Raw genomic sequence first — 24111 nt, 5'->3', positions numbered from 1 at the left:
AAGTTATAGCAGTAACATCAGTATCACTGCTGCTGCTATTGGAAGTTATAGCAGTAACATCAGTATCACTGCTGCTGCTATTGGAAGTTATAGCAGTAACATTAGTATCACTGCTGCTGCTATTGGAGGTTATAGCAATAACATTAGTATTACTGCTGCTACTATTGGAAGTTATAGCAGTAACATTAGTTTTATTGCTGCTGCTATTGGAAGTTATAGCAGTAACATTAGTATTACTGCTCCTGCTGTTGTTGGAAGTTATAGCAGTAACTTCAGTTTACTGCTGCTGCTGTTGTTGGAAGTTATAGCAGTAACATCAGTATTACTGCTGCTACTGTTGGACGTTTTAGCAGTAACATCAGTATTACTGCTTCTGCTGTCGGAAGTTATAGCAGTAACATCAGTATTTCAACAGCAACAGCAGTAATAATGATGATACTGCTATAACTTCCAAAAGCAGCAGCAGTCATACTGTTGTTACTGCTATAACTTTCAATAGCAACAGCAGTAATACTGATGTTACTGCTATAACTTCCAACAGCAGCAGCAGTCATACTGATTTTACTGCTATAACTTCCAATAGCAAAAGCACGTAATTTTGGACATTTTCCATGAGTCATAAAATTGGCTCGACTCCTTGTTACTGCTGTAATTCACAACGTTCAGGATTGCTTGAGTACGTACGCATTAATCCCCGTCAATACATTGCTGGGATGTTTGTTCAGTATATAGCACAAATTGTAAAACCGACGGACTTCCAATATGCCGACGGCTAACGTCCAAAGAAAGCCTCATTACTCAATTTGAACATTTTTTCATACTAATTTCCTGCTGTATTCTGTACCAAAACGATGGACTCGATACAAGTTCACTTAGATCATCGTCGAGGACATATGGGATACTCTATGATACAGTTTTAACAATTAAAACATTATGTGTAGACGAAAAACGACCAAAGCTGTTTAAAATCTACAAAATGATCAACTCGAGCCATAAAAAGATGGTTCTCTATGATCACTGTATGACACAATTTCAAGAAACAGAACCGAAAGTAAAAAAAAAAAAAAAAACAGATTAGGGGAGAGAAGTCGCTATGACCTTGGCCTTTGGGCCACTAACCAAAAACAATAGTGACCTTCCTCAAATTGTACTTAGTTGAAAGCTTTCTGACTTAGATACAACTTAACTTCTGACTTAGATCCCTTTTCCGCCATCGACTTTTCGACCAGACAGACACGCGACAACTTGAAATTAAGCAGTATACTAGTATTTCAATTTTTAACAAACAAATATAGCGTGAAAAGTTGAAAACTTGAAGTAATTGACTTGAGAATTGTCGCGCAAATTTCATTTTGTCGACCAAAAATTTAGCACGGGAAGTTGAATTCCACCATGTTAAATTTGCAAAAAAATCTTTACAAATATGTAATTCCCAATATTTTAAATGGATTATTGGGGAAAGAACTTGACTGTGTAGTATTTGTCAAATGCATGCATATTGAATGACATCTGAAAAATATTTTTGAGTTTGATAAAATAAATTTAGATCCGCTATTTAAGCTGAAATTTAATATAATGTCATGTGTAACACATCACACATGTCGACAGAAATAAAAGGTCGTAAATGAAAAAAGAGTACTATCGAGAAAAATGAAAAAAAAAATCTATATTTTGTTCGAAACTGTTCCTATCCATATTCAAACGTCATAGCTAATAGTACGGGGGCCAAAAGCGTCTACCATGCACCCCTAGACTTTTTCATTGGTACCAAATTGTCCGGCAGGACCAACTCTTTCAAAATGAAAAATGTTCCCATGAAAAAAACTCTTTTGAACTATATATGATTTCACTGTTTCCATGGCAACCGTTCATTTTTGGAAAGGACAGCCGTATTTATGATAATCAGTCATATCTTTGTCAGTTTTGGTGATAAAACAACAAAAATGGTATCCAAATGGAGCTGAGACATTGGCCTTTTAATAGCAGTATTTTATTTTAATTAACTAATTTGCATATTCATGAATATTAATGAGAATGTTACAAAATGACAAAAGTTTGTTAAAAAATAATATTTTTTAGTTTTAAATCAATTTAAATGTACCATACGGTTTTGATCTGGTCTTAAAGTCTCTAAGTATTTTCTAAAAAGGTATTTTGATACTCTAATGGTATTTTTTTACTCCAAACTAGGTATGCTCAGCTAATTTGCATAAAAGGAACCAGTGGCACAAACAACTAATAAAAATCTGAGACCACTAAAACTGAATAAAATGATATAATTAATTGTTATCAATGAAATAACAATTTTATGTGATCTATATTGTTCGCAGTTTAAGAGTAAACACTTAATTGAAGGAGGAATAATAATGTAACATACATTACACATGTTACGTTACAGTTTCAACAACCTTGTTTTATTGCATCGAATATTTAGAAAATATTCTAGAAGCATAATTTATATTGGTTTATTACTGAAATCAATCAATCAATCAATCAATTAGTTATTTTGTACTATAAGAATACAATATGCTGTTTTTCTTGTCAGACAATGAGATATTTTTCCGATACACACTTTTAAATACGTTACCACTATCATTGCTTTTTTAAAAAGATATTTAAGAAGAAATTGAAGCCATGATTATCACATACTGATTTATTTAAACTGTTAGGGATAAATTTTAAGATATTTTTCTTCTGTTATTTCAGAAATTGCCTAAATATATATTGCACCATCCATGTAACTATTATTTTAGATGGAATTTCAATAAAACACACAATACTGTCAATCTGTGCATTCATATGATCATGCAGCTGATATGTGCAGTCATTCCTGTAAGTACAAATCAGGTTTTATAAAAAAAGTATCTTTTTAATTTAAGACATAGTAGCGTTATAAGGATATAGTTATACAAAATTAACCAAGTTAGCTCAATAGGAGGAATTATAGGGTCTTGAGTCAGATATCTGGATGAGACTTTTGTTCTCCATGACGATTCGACAAAGACATCGAGTCGGAAGTGTTACTTGTAGAGAACTGATAAGTTCTGTTACAGGATCCAGGGACACTGGTTAGATTAGCTGAATTACATGACAGAATTTATGTTGCAAAAGGCTAAACCAAAACCAACGGAAAAAAAGAAAGTATGCAGGCATCTTAAGTAAGAATTTTAGATTTAAAACTTTTACCAGGTTGACAAAACTGTTATCTTAGACTTTTAGTGATACCAAACCAATATATAAGAAATATATTAAACTTGAAAGACATGAAATAAAGAAACTATTGTAGTCATTTTGAAAACATTTACAAGAATGACAGAAAGTACTAAACATTCTTTTAATATTTCAACTGGAACAACTTATTTACTGGAACATTAAGAGAAACACTAATAGAAACTATTCATCAATCATAACAAATAAAGTTTGAATATCAATTAAATTAGGTATCAAAGGCTATGATAAAGGCATGACCTGTCTTTGTAAAAAGTCCAAACTGTAGAAAGAGACTTGAGAACATTTATAATAAAATGATACAAATTGCTTTAGAATAAAGGTGTAATCAAATGTCATTCATAAAAAATAAAGTGATTATTGATAGCCTATGATCCTCTTTTATCAGTTGCTTTCCATTCTATAAAGCAACACCTTATTCATAACAGCTAACCAACAAGAGAGCAGACATGCTATAGTAGATAACACTAAAGTTAAAATATCGTAAGTCACATCTTTTTCAAGACTTGCAGAATGTGATTCTTGTAACACTGATCCCTCAAATTGTGTGCAGTTCATATTTTTCAGACATTTCATCATGATTCTAGATTCAGATTTTAATTCATCCATTCAATTTTACTATAACAGAACAATGTTTAAGCTAGTGCTAGGGGCGCGAGGGAAGTTTCACATTTCACTACATCTTATGAACTTATGACATAAACAAATCAAGTCAGCTATTATTTTGCTTGTTCTAGCGTTCTTATGCTTCCAAAGGATCATCTTAAAAATATTTACTGTCACAAAAACAGTCTTTAAGTGCCATATAATGGTTGTAAAAAGTCTCCTGTTAGATTTTCTGGTCCTTTTGGATCATGTTTACTAAACAGAATTCCACTTAAGCCGGTGCTAGAGGGCTTAAGGGGTGTTTCACACTTCATTACCTCTCATAAACAGACTTTATCCAACTGAGTCTGCTGTTTATTTGCTTGTTTCAGCTTTGCTTCCAAAGGATCTTCTTAAAGATGTTATTATCATTTCTATGGCAAAATGTTTTCAGCAACTCTCAAGTGTCGTTCAAAAGGCACTCGGTATCTTCCTAGAAGTTTTGAATAGTATTAAGTATTTATTTATTTAACAATTTTGGTTTTCAACCACAATATTGTTCACATTCCTGACAGCTTTTTGCAATTTCATAAGTTTAAATCTAAAGATTACTTTAACTACCTGAATATTTCATCTTGTTTTTTAGTTTTTGTTCAGTGCTACTTTTCAACAGTGAATATTTTATTAACGAGCGCATATTAAAATATCTCAATACAATGTAGTGTATGCCGAATGGAAATCCCGTGCGATCGGAAAAAAAGATTAATGGCGACATACACCAAACTGTTAGACAATGTCTGCAGGTCACAAAAAGACATGTCGCCAGTCTGAGTTCAGCGACTGGACCGATCTATGACGTGATCAAAATGGCGACCAAATTTGAAACTGTAACTTCGCGTATCTTAAAATTTAACTTAGGTTACACAGCAATATTTAATATTATTATCTTTGATTTTCCATCTTGGAATATTTGTAATGTAATAACAATATTAAAGTATATAAACAATTAAATGATGTGAAATAATCAAAATAAATCTTACCCTACCCACTTAATTTTAACAGATTATTTTCTTGTTGAATATACAAATGTATTTGTTTCGTATAAGCTATACCATTGATATATACGAATATCATCATATTTCAATAGTGTTGTCCCTTTTTTATGTGTGTTAAGACTACCTACAAGTGATGTAAACATGCCCGTTTCGATATTTATGTAGCCTGTAATTGAACAAACCTCATTCTCTGCTACACATGAACATTATCCTATACCAATTTGCTGGCCCAGCATTCGTATCACGTTGAACTGTACAATGATTTCAAATATCCGCACTTAATTAAATGTAATGATTAGCATTCCTGCAAATAAGCCCCTACCTTTCTTCTAATATTTCGGTCCCGGAAGATATAATTATTTCATTTTGATATAAACCTTTCAAAAGTTAGGATTAATAGTTTCCATAGGATCTCAAAACTACATTGAACAATAATGGAGTCTTTGAGAAATAAACTTTCCATGTTCCATAGTTTCCATTTTACCATCATTTTAGAATATGTCGGTCATTTTAGCCCAGTCTGTGGCAAGCAATTTGCCAAAAGGATACTTTTCATGATGGGTATCACGACTGAGTAATGAAACGTTTGCCACTGTCTGGTATTCTGATTACCTGATTCTGATCTGGGATATTATATCAATTGTCAAGGTCTGTCAAACAACATTTTAAAACATTTTGGGGGAATTTTTATAACACTTCTATGACAGAATTCTTGCTGTCACAAGTGTCTTCCTTGAAATAAATTTGTCAATGGCAAAGATCGTTTGGCGACCATTCACAAAGTTTCTTGGAATATAGACACCCTAAATTAGAGAATGGTTACTATATATTATTATTATTAGCTATCTGCTTCTGATGGGCTTAAGGTAGTCTACTTAAATGTATTATCTGTATAAGAAGTCTTTTAGCTCTGTGCTTCTTAATGTTGAATACACCGACTGCAACTTGTAAATGCTATTAGCTATTAGCTATGACCATTTATTGCTGCAGTAATGTTGTCGATGTTTGCGTACATATAAGGGTCGAGTACCTATGATTCTGTGACGAGTTGAGAACGAGACTGTCCATGACATGTTCAAATTGTCACTCTCACTTTCCGCGAAAGTACCCAAAACCAACCAATGTAGGAAACGTGCAAAGAAATAGGCATGAACTTCACAAGAAGATCATGATAATCAGCAGTAGCTGTTACTAATCCTGTAAGGGCTGAGTATCATTTTCCCCAAAAGAAAATACAAAAATGTAGCTGTAGATGATAAAATTATATTATTTGCATTGGCATGTTTTTATGTTTATTGCCGAATTTAGACATATTTGAAATATTAAGATGTAAGACTTTTTGATTGCCGTTTGTAATTTTTCACCCACAGAGCATTGGACTCTTTGAATAACTAATATTTGCGATTGCCTGGCTTGACAGAAAACAAACTGGCTTTTCCTAAAAGGATTAACATGACTCTATTGCTTTAGACTCTGTGTCCTCACTTGCCACGGCTCTTTCACAATCTCTTTACAAAGATGCAAAGTCTGTCGATGTCAGAGAAATCACGACCATGACATTAAATGCGTTCTTGAATAGTTGAAAAGAGTGTTGTATAAGCTCTAGGACACATTTAGCCACCGTACGCTTAACATATCATACATAGTTTCCATGTCGAACAAAGTTTTGCAACTGGGGCTTATTGTTGGTGTGATCAGACATGTTGATACAACTTTATAGATACAAAAGAAAAATATTTATAACAAAAATACTGGGAAGATTTTTACAAGAGATGTTTAAAAAAAATTCAATAAAGTGTCAAATTTACGGATGTATTTCATACAGAGGCTAAAGCATTTCTGAAATGATTGTAAATGCTCCACAGCCATCATGTCAGTTTTCAGTAGATACAATGTATATCTTACGGAACAGCGATATTTCATTGTTTAATTATTTCGCGACATATCAATTTAGATGGATCAATAGCGCCGATATATGAATATTACAACAACTGCAACGAATATAGAAAGTAACTGTTAAATGTGAAAGTGAAATCAGATATAGCTATACTTATAATTCTGTTTTATTCTATAGTTGTGTCCATCCATTTGTGTTACATAGAAATACAATATTTCACTCGAGAGAAAGGAGTTCACTCATTCAGAAATATTCGTGAAATAATCCACGTGTAGAACTATAAAACAATATATTAATATACAATGTTTCGAAGGGTCTGAGTTCAAATCCCGGCGAGGTGATTGTGTTTTAGGTTTTAAGTTTTTAAATCTATTGATATTATTTTAAGTCAGAAAAGATAATTATTTTCAGATATCAACGGGTTTCTATATTTGATTTACATTTAACTACTATACAGCACAGAAATAACTTCATCAAAGCATTTGTTTTAATACAAGTTCCTTTAAAGATATACTATGCTCAACTTTTACGTAAATATTTCATTTTCATATTGATTTAAATCCAGAAAAAATTCCCATCAAACATCTTTATGTTTATGTTCATTTGTGATAAATAGAGAGACACGAGATCACTCGAAAGAAAAGAGTTCACTCATTCAGAAATATTCGTTAAATATTCCACATGTAGATTAATATTACAGTATATTAATATACATTATTTTTAACGGTTGTGAGTTCAAGTCCCTTTTACGTAAATATTTCATCATTATAATATTGATTTAAATCTAGAAAATCCTCATCAAACATCTTTAACTTGGCTAAATATGTAAACTAACTGTGTATGCTGCAATCACAATTACATGTCTATATAACAACAATCATTTGTTCTAAACAAATTTCCAGTTTTTTAGTGGCGTAATATAAACATTTATGAGTATGTAGTATTTAAAACTTACACACTTCCCGTCATGCCCACAAACGTGTTTATTTTATTATTCCATAGATAATATGCGGTAATTGTTCATACATTCAAATATGAAATTTGGGCATTATATATCTTTAATATTGTATAAATGACGTTCCATTTATTCAAAATATTATATTGCGAGATGTTATGTATATTATGGATGTTTATGATATAAACTATAAAATACTCACTTTTAGAATCAAAAGCAAGCAATTTTGATCAATCATTTGAAGATGATGATAGAGTTAATTGTAAAAAAAATGGCCGCCATTTTGATGACGTCATAACTCAGCCCATTAGCAGAATTCAGACTGGCGACATGCCTTTGAATGAACTTCAGACATTACGGAACTAATTGGTATATGTCGCCATTAATCTTTTTTTCCAATCGCACGGGACCCAAAATATGGCTCTAAACGAATACACTAATGCATGTGTTTCTGAATTTAAAAACAAAATGCTTTATTTCTCACGTAAATGATTGCATAGATACACTTCACAATCACACGAAACAAAGATAGATATCCATTAAAAACACATTTTCCATGAAAGGCAACCCCAAATCGTAACACTATTAATAGTGTAAGGATGTTTGCAGGGATGTGTACATAATTATTGTATACAGAATATATACATAAAAATACAAAATCGATGTAAAATGTAATTATTGACAACAATAATGAAACCATAAAATAAAAGAACAACATAATTAAATAACTGATATAAGTATAATTAGACTGAAAAATGAACACTGAATGTGTAATGGATGTTTCAGATGAGTACTTGGTTGACAAAAGTAAAGAAAAATGTTAGAATTTATACTTTAAAGTTTAAACAAATCAATGATATCATAATGTTGATAACAATGATTAAAATTTCTTCCTACATATTTCTAAATACAACAAAATACAGCGGTAACGTATTTTAAAGCACCGTTACGGAAAAAATCTCATTGCTTGAGAAGTATGGAACTATACTATTTTGTAAAAGTATCTAATAACTGAACATTCCTGTACTATTTTCTAATAAAATAATGATACAATTAAACAAGATTACTGGAATGGTAACGTAACATATGTAAAGTATGTTTCTAACATATTTCTCCTTTAAATAAGTATTTACACTTTATTTTCATATGATGCAGCTCAAATAATCACCAGTTTATTACTCGCAGTTTATTTCATCATGTTATTCAGTTTTAGTTATATCTTGTTTCCATAGATGTTTAAGCATAGGTTCATTTTATGCAAATTAGCTAAAATACCTTATGCAGAAAAAAATATTTACATTCAGAGTAACAAAATACTATTTTAGACTTTTCTGAGAGACTTTAAGACCAGATCAAAACTGTATGATACATATTTTCTAAATAACTGATGCAATAAAACAAGGTTATTGAAATGGTAACGTAACATGTGTAAAGTATGTTACATACTGATTCCACCTTCAAACAGGTGTTTAAACTATATTTCCAAACAATTTAGCTCACATAATCGTTATTCTATTGATAAGAATTAATCATATCATTTTATTCAATTTTAGTGGTATCTTGTTTCCTGAGACGTTGGTTGTGGCAGTGGTTCATTTTATGCAAATTAGCGAAACATACCTACTTTGAAGTAAAGAAATTACCATCAGAGTTACATAATACTATTTAAGAAAACACTGAAAGACTTTAAGACCAGATCAATATTGTTTGTTACATTTAAATTGATTTATAACTTAGAAAATATTATTTTCTAATAAAATTTTGTCATTTTGTAACATTCTCATTAATATTCATGAATATACAAATTAGTTAATTAAATAAAAATACTGCTATCTAAAGGTCAATGTCTTAGTTCTATTTTGATACTATTTTTATTGTTCTATCACCAAAACTGACCAAGATATGACTGATTATCATCTATATGGTTGTCCTTTCCAAAAATGAACGGTTGCCATGGAAGCAGTGAAATCATGTATTTCCATGGGAACTTTTTTTGATTTTGAAAGAGTTGAAAAAAGTCTAGGGGTGGATGGTTGCATGGTAAACGCTTTTGCCAGCCCCCCCCCCCCCCCCCCCCCCCCCCCCCCCCCCCTCCCCCAACCTATAAGGCTTTTACATAATGACAGAACCGGTTGTCGTATATTTATGGTGCCGACGTTATTTAAGAAATTTTGTATACGTCTGATATTACAATTGTCTATAATTGTATATAATTGTAAATAACCCCCACTTTTCTTTTGATTTTTGTTTAGCACTGACAATATTCTTCAAGAAAATGTAAGTTAACTACATTTAAAATGGGTCCTGATGTGCTCTGCAGTCATTGGAAATATGTCAATTTTATATTAAATAAAAAAAGAACAGCTATTTTGTGTGTTGTAAGAATGAAAGGTTGTAAGTGGCAGTTAAGACGATTTTCATCAGTAGACAATTGTAAAGTGGTTCGTAAGTAACAGATACGACCTTATATTGTTAAAGAAATGTCAGTTTTGTTCAGATTAACAGAACTACACAATTATGATTTTATGTTCATGGTCCTTTCAAAGCAGTTCCCGAAATGTATAGGTCATATGAGGTCGTAAGTAACAGTTATGACCTTAATAGGCTCAGATTTAGAAGCGTCATCTTTGGACTTTGAAATTTAACAATTGTGAATAATAATTTAGAAACAAAAATATATGATAAAAGATTTCAGTTTTGAAATTGTCAATTTTCCCCCATCTTGATGGAGACATCAAAATGTCAACTTCGCCCACCTTGATGGAGATGTCCCTCGAGCGACATCATACGATGTCCATATTTCGAAACTTAACCGTTTTGCAAGAGCTTGCTCAAAGTAAGGGGATTTTAATGATAGAAATCTTCATATCATCAAAGAATTTTCAACAGGTTTACCGATGTCATAAACTACGGAACGCTTTCACTAACTTTTACTACAGATCGTTCGAACTACTAAAAAAAAATATAACACATATTGAATAGTCCTAATCGTGACCTACTTTCTTGTTTTTGAAGTTACAGCAAAGAAATTTGGATATTATGTATAACTTTTGATACAGATTTCAATACTCATCTTTAATATTCTTTACCCTGACCTACTGACCTACTTTCTTGTTTTTGAAGCTACAGAGATTTGGACCACCTGTATAATCTTATAACAGATTTCAGTAGTTATCTTAAATAATCTTTACCATGACCTACTCACCTAGATTTTTTGTTTTTGAAGCTTTAGCAAAGAAATTTGTTCAAGAAATGAACTAAACTCAGGTGAGCAATATATAGCCATCATGGCCCTCTTGTTTCCTGCTTGTGGGGTGGGGGGAGGGGGGCGTGGGTGTGCATGTGCGCGCGCGCCCTCGTGGGTGTCCTTGGCGGTGCCCACAGTGTGATAGTTTTTCTTACTTGTCTGTTTGTTTATCTGTGTATGTTAGTTGTGTATGTGTGTGTATGCGTGTGTGTGTGTGTGTGCGCGCGCGCGTGTGTGTGTGTGTGTGTTTGTCTTGTGTACGTTCGTGTCTGCACTGCTGTGGTTTACGGTGTAGGGAGACTGCGTTTAAAGAACGTGGCTTTCCCTGTTGAATATTCATCCTTGCTTTTCCCCCACTTTTTCCCCAACACCCGGCTAAACTGTATATTTATACTTAAACTTCAGTAAGGCGATATCTTCAAGGGCGCACATCTTTTGTCTATTTTTACTCCTTCTAGGAAGCTAGTCTCGTTACATCGCATTTACAGCTATCAGAACATGGATGGGCCGTGAATACATACATTTACACCGAATGTTTTTTGTTACTTCTGCGAAAACCGTTTATTTACATCATGGTTCTAGGTATCAAAATATAGATATAACTTACGTACATGCATTGTTATTAAATACTTCCGTGAAAAAGAAAGGTCAAAATGTTTAAAACTAAGCTAAAAGCAAACACAAAAATGTGTCAAAGGAAGTAATAAATACAGAATATCCAGGCCCGTAGCCACACAGAGGTACACCAAGGCAGCTGGTTCGGTTAAAATTTCCGAAGCAGAAAAAATGCAAAAAAACCCTTAACAGTAGATCTTAGTTCTGTATAAAATGTTGACTTCTGATAGGTCAGTACATAATTATACTTCTAAATTCAATATTAGATACCTCTTGTATGATCCTACTAAATGAACCCACAACGAGCGCAAACATGATTTATCAGTTCTAAATAAATGTCTGTCAACTGCATACGCAATGTCTGACATATTAGCAGATGTACCCGAGGGTAAAGGGAAAAACGAAAGCGTCATATTTAAAAGTGCTTCAAAAAGGCACACACTCCCCACTCTCTCGGATCATAGAGTAGATTCAGAGTCAGCACACTTTCAATTCACTACGAGTATAACATATCCTTCGGACGGCCAGCACATATCTATGCAATCTCGCCAGGCATACGTATGTTTTTGACAACACAGAAAATGACGTCAGACGACCTTCAGCCTTTTCCGTTAGTAAAGAAAATGGAAGTAAACAGGCTAAACTTGAAAACGAAAGTCGTATTTGCGTTGTCTAAAGTCAGGGGTCACGCGCAGAGGTAACCCCGTCTAAATGTATGCGCGCGGACTTCGCTTTTTTTTCTAGTTGGGAGTCAAAGCTTTTCATCTACGAAACAATATTTGAACTCGGAATAAACCCAAATCTCACAGGGGTCCGTAACGGAACAATGGTTGAACTTCGTCAAATCATTCAAAAGATCTTTTTTGATGTTGTCTGAAAGTGTCAGTATATGCCTCGGATGTAAGATATTTCCGTATTTGAGAGCTGCAGACCTAGACATTTCAGAAATATTTTCAAAATGAATTTCGTGTAATAAATGTTGATTCTAGCTTGAAACGGTCATCAGACGCTATGCGATGCGCTAACTTGCTAAGTGAAATAAAGGACGAGTCGTTGGGTCATTTATCTGCTGATGCTTCCAGTTATTTGTCGGCAATGGAAAATTTCGAGTTCATAGTGGTGGTATGTTTGAAACAAGCAAATTCGACGAATTGGTATCCCCCGCCGAATGGGTTTGTGGTGAGGATTGGCAAAGAAATATATCCAGCAAAAAGTTAAGGATGTTACTAAAAAGCAAATAATTTCTTCTTTAGTCAGGATCAATTTAACAGAAAACGAATGTTTTAAGTGTACATATTAAATGGATGTTACGTTGATCCTGACTAATGAAATTATTTTGAATGGAATATGTAATCAGCTTAGCTTTTAGAATTACGTATATGGAGTTATTTGAAATGTGAGCTTGAAGTGTAACTAGAACGAAATATTGTATTTGAGTAGTATGACACCAAGTGTCGCCGTTGAACATGTACATTTGAAGTTAAAAGAACAGATCGTCATGTCAGCGCAATAACTCAATAAGTGCTTATATAATATATATGCACTTATTGAGTTATTGCGCTGACATGACGACTGATGTCCTTAAGAGAGCACAAGTAAGAAATCTGGAACGTGGGAGGTGGCGGGGTGGGGTGGTTACAACTTCACATGTTAATACTTTGTTTTTTTGTTGTGTTTTTTTTTTTTGGGGGGGGGGGGGGGGGGCAGGAGGGATGCATGATATCGTGAATGATGGGGGGTGACTGGGTGGAGGAGCGAGGTGGGGGAAGGGTACAACTTTGCATGTTGATAAATATTCATGGACGATTTGAAAAATTAAAATAAAGGAATGAAAAAAGTTGGGGGTTTTTTTTTTGGGGGGGGGGGGGGGGTTGGGGGGGGGGGGGGGGGGGGGTGTGACCAGGGCGGTGGGGGTGACCGGGGGTGGGTACACCACTTCATATGTTGATAATAAATGCTCATGGAAAAAAATGAAAAAAGTTTAATGAAATTCTACCAGGTGGTTAGTTTGTTATGTACAAATATGTGGATTTTTAAACAATTAAAGGGCAATAACTCTGAAGTTACTAAAGAGATCCTGACGAAATTGTGTGTGCACTACCACATTATGGTGATCTAAATGCAGTTTAAGTTTCAGTGTTCTAGGTCAAATATGTCACAAGTTATGAAGCAGAAGCAATTCATTTGCAGGTGAAAGTTTGTGATCTAGTACGTGCGCTAAATAAAGCCAATAACTTTGTTAGTATTTTCAAAGTTTTCGATCCTAAATGGTTTGAAAATATATTTGATAGATCTGTGAAAGTAGCTTCACAAATAGATAAATAGATATTTTGCCACAAAGGCCATAAATTGTCGGTAGATAACGGTTCAAGGCAAATGCCAACGAAAACACAATGCCAGATCACTTAAAGGTGAATCATTTTGCCCTTTCTAGACCAGTGATACAGCATCTTACGCTTCGTTTTCCAAAACAACTGGCGTTACCTATCTCCTACCAGGAAATAATGACTATCAGACGGAAAACGTTGAAAACAATATCAAAAGTGTTTTTTTTCTCAAGACTTAGCAATGGAAATCCAATTTGAGACAAAACTTGTAAGATGGAAACACATAAGTGATAACATTTAAAGTTCCATGTCTCTCAAAGAAAGGGTTGAGCTATGCGACAAACATTAACGCCATATTCCAGCTGATTCTGTGTTTGCCTGTTGGATCCTGCTTTTGTGACGAGGCTTCAGAGCTCTTAGACGACTTAAAACTTGGACAAGATTGACTGAAATCGGCCCTAATGTTCGTTCACAAAAATAGGCCAATTGATAATTTGGAAAGGCTTTAGGTCTGGCTCTCTTCCGGACAAAAACAAAGAAGAATTTCTCTACCTTCGATTCTTAAATATTGCAATTTACATAGTTATATTTTATAATTCATATTGCTGTTAACTTTTTAGTGTCTTTGAAATAACCTTTAGATAACTAAAAAACGCAGGAAACCACACATATACCACATTTTTTCGTGGGGGAGCATGCCCCCGGACCCCTTGACTGCCTCGGTTAAAATTTTTGTCTTGCTACGGTACTGATATCAACTAAAAATTGCGTTTTACAACTGTTATACAATTGTAAAAGTACTACATAAACTTATATTATAGAAAACAACAGGAAATGACAGGATGGTGTTTGCTTGTCAGTATTCATGTCATCGACACATTTCTTAAGATGAAACAATAGTGATCTTCCTCAAATGGTGCTTAGTCACCAAGTAAATTGTGAAAGCTTTAGCTATTATGCTGACTTTCTTAGAGACCGGAAACGAAAAATAAACATAAGTCAGATAAGATCCCTGTGAGCTTGACCTTTTAGTCAGTGACCCTAAAACAAATAGAAACCGTTGGCTAGTGTAATTAAGTCGCTATGTAGTATAGTTTGAAAGCTACGGATATTACTTTTTTATGACTTAAGAGTCCGGATATCATTTTCATTTCAGTCCCCGGATTGTGACCTTGTTTTTGTTATCGATAATCATTCAGAAATATTTGACATGTGTATCATTTTTATGATATCCTTGTTTCGATTTATGGATAATTATCATTCTCTCGGACACAATTGTATTATTGTATGATTTTTACTTATTTAACGGTACCATTGTTAGTCAAAAGTCTTTATTTTGGATATCAGTAATTCATTTAATGTCATGAAGTTACTTTTATAAAGATATCTAAATTCTTAGAATGATATAATAAAATGGAGATTGTGACATCACAAAATCGTTCTATTTCTGATATTTTTGTTCTGTTTAATGTTATTATTAAATCATTATTTATAGTCCTTTTCATTGGTTTAAACAAAGTCGTGTGTTTAATGATAAAAGTCCTAGTGACTCGAAGTCGGAGCAATATTGACATCCAGCAGTAACGTCACAAGGTGACATCGTACCCAATTAAAGACCAAAACACTGAAAAAAAAAATGACAAGTCATTGCAATGTTTTGATTTTTTTTTCAAGTACTCATTGAGTTGTTGGATTTAAAAATAAAGCAATTTTACTTTTTAGGTTCGGTAAATTTAAGGATTTATCGACCAGGGAAATTTGATATCGACCGAGGGTCTCTGAAAGGCAATTAAATATCAAATAATTTATTTGTGATATCACAAAATGAATTGTGATTAGTGATATTACAAAATACGTTTGCGATATTTATAAATGCATTGAGGATATGGTCAAATTCAATAGCCATTACTAACAAGTATAACTAAATACGTAAAATAAGGCCACTTACAACTGCCAGTAGCATCTATTTACGTTTTTTTTTTCCCCGTCGATCTTTTGATTGCATTCTACGCCATTGAAAGCGATATGATGATATCCTAGAAGTCCTGTGCGAAACGTTGCGGTTCTGTCGCAGGTGTGTCGCTATTGGCCAATCAGAAACCACGTTCCAAAATAGCGAAGGAATTCTGTTCTATGGCGGAGAATGCAATCGAAAGACCGAGGGGAAAATAGAAACGTAAAGATCGCGTATAACGGTTGTGAGTGGCCTTAATTTACATATTTAGTAATACTTGTTAGTAATGGCTAGTGAATTTGACTCGTGGTCGGCTGAAAAAAATACTTTACCCGATGTTTTCGTACCGTTTCGTTGTGCTGCATTTTTATCTACCTGGAACTTACAGCAGGAAGGCATTCGTTTCCTGATAGATATTTCATGAAGGGGTAGGGCTAGAGACTTGTGGTTGGTCTGATTTTATAACTAAATACATACGTGAAATAGTGACAGATAGTTTGTGTAATTTTGTGGAGAATTCATTTCATAACGGTGTGGGAAGTAAACCCATTTCTCGCAGGCTCGAATCCCTTGTTTCCGGCCTTGTGTAGATGGTATATCTCATTTGAAAGGGGCTCATAACTCACCACGTATTTTTCATTTTAGATTGATTTAGGATGAAAACAGGGTTTTTTATCTGTCTGGTCATACTTTTTTTTCATCCCAGGTCCGATACTCTTGCCTGTGAATAGACATTTACAAATTAAGACAAAGTGGACTGTGGACACCTAGGACGACCGATATTTAAGTGGACCATCTCAACATAATTTATCAATATTATGTGCGATAAGAAAAACAAGCCCATAATAGTGATATTATGCCACTACTTTGATCTAGAGGATATATATTTGGATTTGTCTGTTCGTACGTTCCTGAGAGAAAAATCTTGTTACATATATCGCCAAAAGTATTTGACCTACGGTCATTACATTTAACTGAAATGTTCTGATACATTGAAAGTTGTCCATCTTAGACAAAGTGGCCAAGGTGAGCTAGTATGATCCTACTACGCATTGCGACTATGTCAGAATGTTTGACTTAGCAACGTGTCGCACGATTGTGAATCAGTTTGTCTCTAAAGATTGTTAGTAAAGGTTTCCCTATGATTTGACATTGTGACCTAGTTTTTAATCCCAGATAACGCAATATTTTAATAATCTAGACTTCATGAAGGCAAGTATTTATTTTATATAGATCAAATAGAAAATAGTGCCTCAATAGTGACAAGAAAGTTTTTTTTCTATAATTTAATCTAGTGACCTACTTCTTGACCCAAGATAACCGCAGTTTAAACTTGACACAGATTTAATAGAAAGACAAACTTTCTGACCAATTGTTATGTAGAACATATAGAAAGTAGGCCTCAGGAGTGTAAAGATGTTTTTCTACATACTTTTATATCCCACATATTAACCCTTTTTTAAATTTGTTCTACAATTCATAAAGAGAAATGTAGCTATCAAGTTTCATGTAGAAAATATGGCATCTAGTGTGGAGAGAATGATTTTCTATCATTTAACTCATTGATCTATCTTTTAATGCCAGATAACCAAGTTTCAAACCTATTAGACTTGATTAAGAAAAAACATTATGACCATGTTTCATACAGATTAGGGTAACAATTCAATCTCTGAGGTATTAACAAGGCGTTTATGTTATTTGGCTCAGTGACCTAGTTCTGGACCCACTATCAGAGGCATCCTACATTTGATAAGGGCAATTATTTCGACCAGGTTTCATAAGACCCAGTTGAAGATTACAATGTTTGTCTTAAAATTCCTTAAGACTAAGATTGGCAAAGTAAATTTCCATAAATATCAGTCAATTTCATTTGCTAAGATACAAGTTGCTGAGACAGTTACTACCCCTACGTCAGAAATGCCTATACATGCATACATAAATGGACAACTGTAAAGACAGTTTCAATACCCTACACATAAATTTATAGACTACGAACTTTTTGTGACACGATCCTTGATTGAAGTCAATGAAAATAAAACAATTCTTTCTGCGATGAATGTAAACAGCTTTCCTCTAAAATTCAAAACAAATTCAATTTTAGTTTCAGTTTCACAAATTGCCGAAATCTATTTAAAAAATGAAAATGAAACTTTACAGCAATCACGCAATAGAAGTATATTGTAACAGACTGAAAACACTTCAGCCTTGACCGGGAATCATACCCGGGACCTCTCACACAGGTGGACACTCTACCACGTCCCTATAATAGCTAGCTTCATAGTAAGGAAGTGAAAGTGCACCTTATACTCTACCCTATTAAATACACCCCCTTCTTTTTAGAATTCGTCCTCGAATTCCGGGAGTTTGAACCTCTGTGGGACGTTCCAAAGTGTCCATTCATATCTACTTGTGAGTTATTTAAGTTGGGTGCCAAATGTAACAAACTGAAAATACCTCAGCCCTGACTGGGAATCGAATCCGGGACCTCTCACACCTACCACGTCGGTATAAAAGCTAGCTCCATAGTAATGAAGTATAAGTTCATCCTTATACTCTACACTGGTATACCATATATGTTAGAACAATTTGATAGTAAGCAAATTTCAATTTGTGGCTTATCAGAGCACTGGTTATTAGAACGTAATTCATCGGTTTTGGAGAAAATACACAGAGATTATGAATCGCATGCCGTCTGCTGCAATACTCCGTACACCCTAAACCGGCTAGAATTCTGCAAAGGTGGAGTAGCGCTCATTTGGCACAAGTCTCTTAGCCAGAAGATTCGAATTATAGAAACAAACAGTGAGCGTATCGCCATGTTAAAACTTATTCTATATTTTTGTTTGATATGTTTCCGTATCTACGTTAGTACCTTTCACTACGGACTAAAAGGACGCTAAAGGTTTTACTTTACTAAAGGTCCCCTCTCTGAATTATAGTTTGTTCAGTTCTGCCCATTTTTTACTCGTTTAAGGGTTGTCCAAAATATTATCTGGGGCCATACGCCGATTTTCGTGGAACTGCACTCCGGTGTATCAATTAAAGAGTCCATGTATACCGCCGTATGTCTCAATTGTATTTTAATACTTGTAACATGTGCAAATGTTGCACGCACTTCCAATACCGTCCATGAACTGAACAGGCTCAGTCAAACCGAGCCTGGAATATTTTCATTTTTGTCGTATTGACTGACCTTTTCTCCACTTTTATTATTTTATTGGCTCAAATTAAATGATTTGGGGCATAAATATGTTACAAAGGTCTAATTTAAGGCCTAATTTACTTGAATTTGTTTTGCGGGACATACAGTGTTGTCAATATACTCACACTGTATTCTTTGATATTGATATTAAAATAAAAAAGCATTACAAATGCCATTCAAACGCAGCTATGCTTGAAAGAAAATGTGAAAATTGCATGCATTCGAAGCAAAAGTGACATTGATTTTTTTTTTAAAATATGATAATCAGATATGTTCAATATCAATCTGCATACTTTAACCTACAATAGGAATGATAAATGCTTCACTTAAAAAAGGATAGGACAGTTTTTCTTAAATGCTATCAAGCTTAATACTTCAGAAATAGCGCTTTTCATGAAAATCCTTTAGTCCAAGGAAGAATGCCAGCAAAATTGACCATGATTATTGTTCGGTATGTTGTGAGTACAAGATAGCAGAAATACGCATAGCTTTTCTGGACTCTAGGTACCGGATATAACCGATAAAATATTAAAAACTGTCAATTACAGCCATATACTTTATACACTGAATTTTATTTTGTAGTAATGTGGTAAAAAGCAAAGACTATTGGGTGTGAAATAATTATTTTTTTTGTTATTCTGCACATTTACCCATTGAACATACAAAGGACGTGATCGAACAAGATATATTTCGGAATAAATTGCACACAATGACGATAACATTACATTGACGAAAGGTATATATAAGTTCAATTTCCAAGGAATAACAGCAGTAGACTAGACTTTTTTTTCAATAATTTTAATTCTTCACTGCAAGTGCTTTTAATTGTACATATCTTCAGGCATATACATGTATATATAACGGTATTTGAGTCTATTTTCTATTTACAAATAATTATGATTGATCCGCGTACCTAACAGATTGCCTAACGTTATGGGACGTTGTGGCTTTCAAATAACTCATCAGGCAGGTTAATAATTTTTCCTATTTCGTGCTCAAATTGAGTCACGGAGCCGCTAAATTGATTTCCAGACCCGGTCATTTGAATGTTTAAAACGTCCCAGTATGCGGCATTCTGTCTGAAGAGTAATACTTAACAAAGAAAATCTGTATCAATCGACATTGCACTAAATTGTTGTGAAATCAAGGGTTCTTATTTGATGATTAACAATACAATCAAACACCGTTGGTGTTGCAACAGTTTAGACATTATATAATATAGACATGCATCTTTTGCCATACATTTACAACTTGGGGTCACCCTGCCAAGGGCGTCAAGTTAAATATTCGTTCCATTCGGTATATTACTATTAAAATATTATACATAATTTAATATTGTATCAGTTTTATTTGAATATTCTATTTCTTACATTTACTGTTTTTCTTTGTGAAGTCCTAGAAAATGGCTGTGGTGTGAAATTTATTTCAGAATATTACAATTGTATATTAATAAGTTAATGCAGCTATATACTACGAGATCTGTTTGGACTCGTACCTAGCAGAAAAACGCATTGGACGAGCCAATATATTTTTGAATGGGTACTCGACCAAATATATCGCTGTATTGTACATGACAACGTTAAAGAACCTAATATTAGACATAATTTTTTTAATTTTTGTTCCAGGAGCGATGGTGATACAGCAGGAGTTGTCGTCGGATCAATTTCTTTCCTTGGCATCGTCTTCGCTGGTATATTTTACCGCATACATGCATATAGGAAGACTGGGAACGCTTTGCCAGAATGCAAAGTTGATAACCACTTTCAAGGTAAAGCAGTTCGTTACATGTTGGTTGTTAACTGTAGAATAATATTACATATTTACTGTACGTTTCCTTATAGCTGATGCATGTCAGTCCCCATGAATCCTGTGACTTTAAAGGCGGAGCATTCCAGAAGTCACAACACTTGATCATCTACTATTGTTAACAAACCAGGTCGTCAAGTGCAAAACGTGCATTTTAACCGACATTGCCCGTGTTAGCTAAGCGTGCATTTTTTTCTAACAACCGCTGTTAGTTGACCATTTTGTTTTAGAGATATTGTACTTTAAAAGTATTTAGCATTTCATCAAATAAATAAAAGTGAAAATCTGTAATATAAAAAAAATGCATTGTGATTATATAGGTTACTACCTGGATATAACATAATCTGGATTGTTTAATGTACGTGTGAAGGTCTGCAACCTCCACAAACTTTAAACTTTTTATAACCGGTGATGGGGGCGTTGGGGGAGGTGGGGGGGGGTGAGTAGGGGTAAATTATATTACCACAGTTTCTAATAGATCCGTATGTGGCAACGTGTGAAGGTGAAATTAAATTTGCCGTGCTAAAAAATTGTATACAGTCAAACCTGTGATAAGCAGCCAGCCAAGGGAGCAGCATAATCTGGCTGCTAAAGGCAGGTGGCTGCTTAAGAGAGGTTAAAATAAGAACAGAAAGTCAATTTGGGAAGTAAGATTGCAGGCTGCTTAAGGCAGGTGGCTGCTTAATAGAGGTGACCACTCAGGCAGATTCAACTGTGACCATATTTTGGATAAACGATTTATATGTAAATGCGTGATTTTGCTCCAGATGATGATGTCATTAATAAATGTAAGACTTTCGTAGTTTGATTGTAATCATAGTACACTTGTTAAACAACAGAACTTTTATAACTTTTTGCTATTATTTTGACATTCGGTAGTGCGTTCAACAGGTCATTGGCTATAAATACGGTATTGTAGCGAAACCATTACAGTTTCAACGTAACAGAGTTCAGCAGATAGACTAATATTATACAATTTATCAAAAATTTCAAATTACGATAAATTATTCAAATGTAAGCCAGTGGCTCTCCGTTACCAGACGGAGGTCAATGAGCGAGTGTCCAAATTAAATGCTAATCCAATCATCGACGTGAATGTTATTAAATACAAAGTAAACTGTTCAACATTTCGTTGGGAAATATGAAATTTATATCAATGAAATTCTACAAGAGGAATCAAACGAAGAACTAAATCAACTGTAGAGTTGAATTAACAGTATGGCAGCTGATAACTTTATTGTCTACATAATAGTTAAATACCAAAGCTCTGAAACAAATCTGGAAGACTCACGTTAACAGATGTTTGAAATTGTTCTCCAGTATATCAACTACTCGGTTGACTGTTACAAAGACTTGAAACGACGTATGCAAACACGATCAGGAGAAACAGTCAGTGTTAAAATCGCAAAGGACATATGTGTGCTACTTTCTGTAATTGAGTGGGCGAATACGATTCGCTCAATGAGCGGTCCTAAGAAGCAGAAGAGCCGCGTGCATTCGGCGGGAAAGCCTAGAACACCCAGTGAACCAATTATGACAAAATGCCAGTGCAAAAATGAAATGAACGTTATTTAAAGACACTGCCACATTATTCCAAGCTGACGTTCTGCTTATGAAACAGAAAAAGCAGCAAAAGAAAATTTGAGAACTTCCGAATTTAAAGCCGTATAACATATATCAGCGATTTAGGCTTAACAAATGCCAAGTAAAGTATTACGAAACTTGAATAAACCATAACGGATGTGCGAATAAAATGTATATCGCAGACACTAAATAGATCTACTTTTTAAAACAACAAAATTATAAGCTGATCGTATGGAACTCCATAGCTGTCTTATGATGTTGTTTTAGCACTTTATGATATGCATACATCTGTATCTGACGTGCTTCTTCTTTTCTTTGCAGTGCTTATACATGTATATGATGTGCTTATCACTGTATATAGTGTGCTTTCATCAGTATGTGCGGTGTTTTTAGCTTTATATGCGATCCTTTCAGATGTATTTGCAATGCTTTCATCTGATTGTGCGGTATATTTAACTTTGTATGCGATCGTTTCAATTGTTTATGCGGTGCTTTCATCTTTATACGCGTCGCCTTTATCCTTATATGCTGTGTATTTACTATGTGCGGATTTAACTGTATACGGAGTGCTCTTATGTGTATATACGCTGATTTTCACATTAAGGTTAAAGGTCAGTAAATCAAATCCTTCTTTGTTTCATATAGAAAACAACAACTTCAGGTCGTCTTTATGTATCTTTAGAGAACATCACTTTTTCCTACACCTACTTTTCATGAAAGTTCTATCAAAAATAAACGAAAAAATGAAAAGAAAATAGGGGGTTGAATAGTTCCTAGTGAAATGCCAGTCAGTTGTGGTCTGCTACCCTAAAAATGGCGCATATTTGCTCTCGTCCGCGCAATAAACACCTACTTCCGGTTTCGATCTGCAAAACTTGCCATGTGGGGTGTATGAACATGAAAACCATCTCATTTCATGCAGAATGTATTCTAGCGGTGAAAAAGTGTGACTAAAGCACTCGTTCTACACGAATTTGCGCAAAAAATGGGAAAATTAGGATCTATTTATTATGGACTTCTTTCGACTACACCACGGAAGCACATTTGCGACCGAATTACTGACCTTTTTCCTTAAATGTTTTGCTTTTGACTTTATATGCGATGCTTTAAACTACATATGCTGTGCTTTTATCTTTATATGATATGCTTTCTACTGTATGCGTGGTACATACAACTGTATATGAATTGGTTTTACATTTTCATGCGGTGGTTTCAGCTGCACATGCGGTGATTTTAGCTTTATATGTGGTGCTTTCTAATGTGTATACGTTGCTTTTAACGGTGTATGGGGTTGTTACACCTTTTGTTGGTCCTCTTTTCATTATGAATAGTAGTTCGATTTTCATATATGGTACTTTTAACTTTATTTGCGGTGATTTCAAGTGTATATGCGGTGCAAACTTCATTATGTTTAAACAACATTATGAAATCCAGTTTATTACGAAAATTAACGAGTGTTGTCGAAAACATCTGACATTAGGATTTCATACAATGTATTATTATTTATAAACATGTGTAAACATTGTCTTTAAGTTAGGAGAGAATGCAAAGAAAACAATAGGAAATTAAACAACTTACGCCTTTTTCGATTATTTTCGTTAACGATTTTGATACACACACACACACATCATAAATATTTGCTGTTCATTTCGTGAA

General features: G+C 34.1%; 1 protein-coding gene across 2 annotated transcripts in view; it reads left to right on the top strand.

Moving 5' to 3' along the window:
* The window catches only part of LOC123547041 (uncharacterized), a 66088-nt gene that overhangs the window by 14902 nt on the left and 27075 nt on the right, over positions 1-24111 (top strand). For both annotated transcript variants that reach the window (XM_045333793.2, XM_045333794.2), the window contains exon 3: positions 20691-20833. In XM_045333793.2, the coding sequence (XP_045189728.2) occupies positions 20691-20833 (143 nt within the window). The remainder of the gene's footprint in view (positions 1-20690; positions 20834-24111) is intronic.

Source organism: Mercenaria mercenaria, chromosome 9 (assembly GCF_021730395.1).
Source record: "Mercenaria mercenaria strain notata chromosome 9, MADL_Memer_1, whole genome shotgun sequence".
Taxonomy (NCBI): Eukaryota; Metazoa; Mollusca; class Bivalvia; order Venerida; family Veneridae; genus Mercenaria; species Mercenaria mercenaria.
Note: the sequence above shows the minus strand (reverse complement) of the source record. Positions and strands in the feature narration are given on the sequence as shown.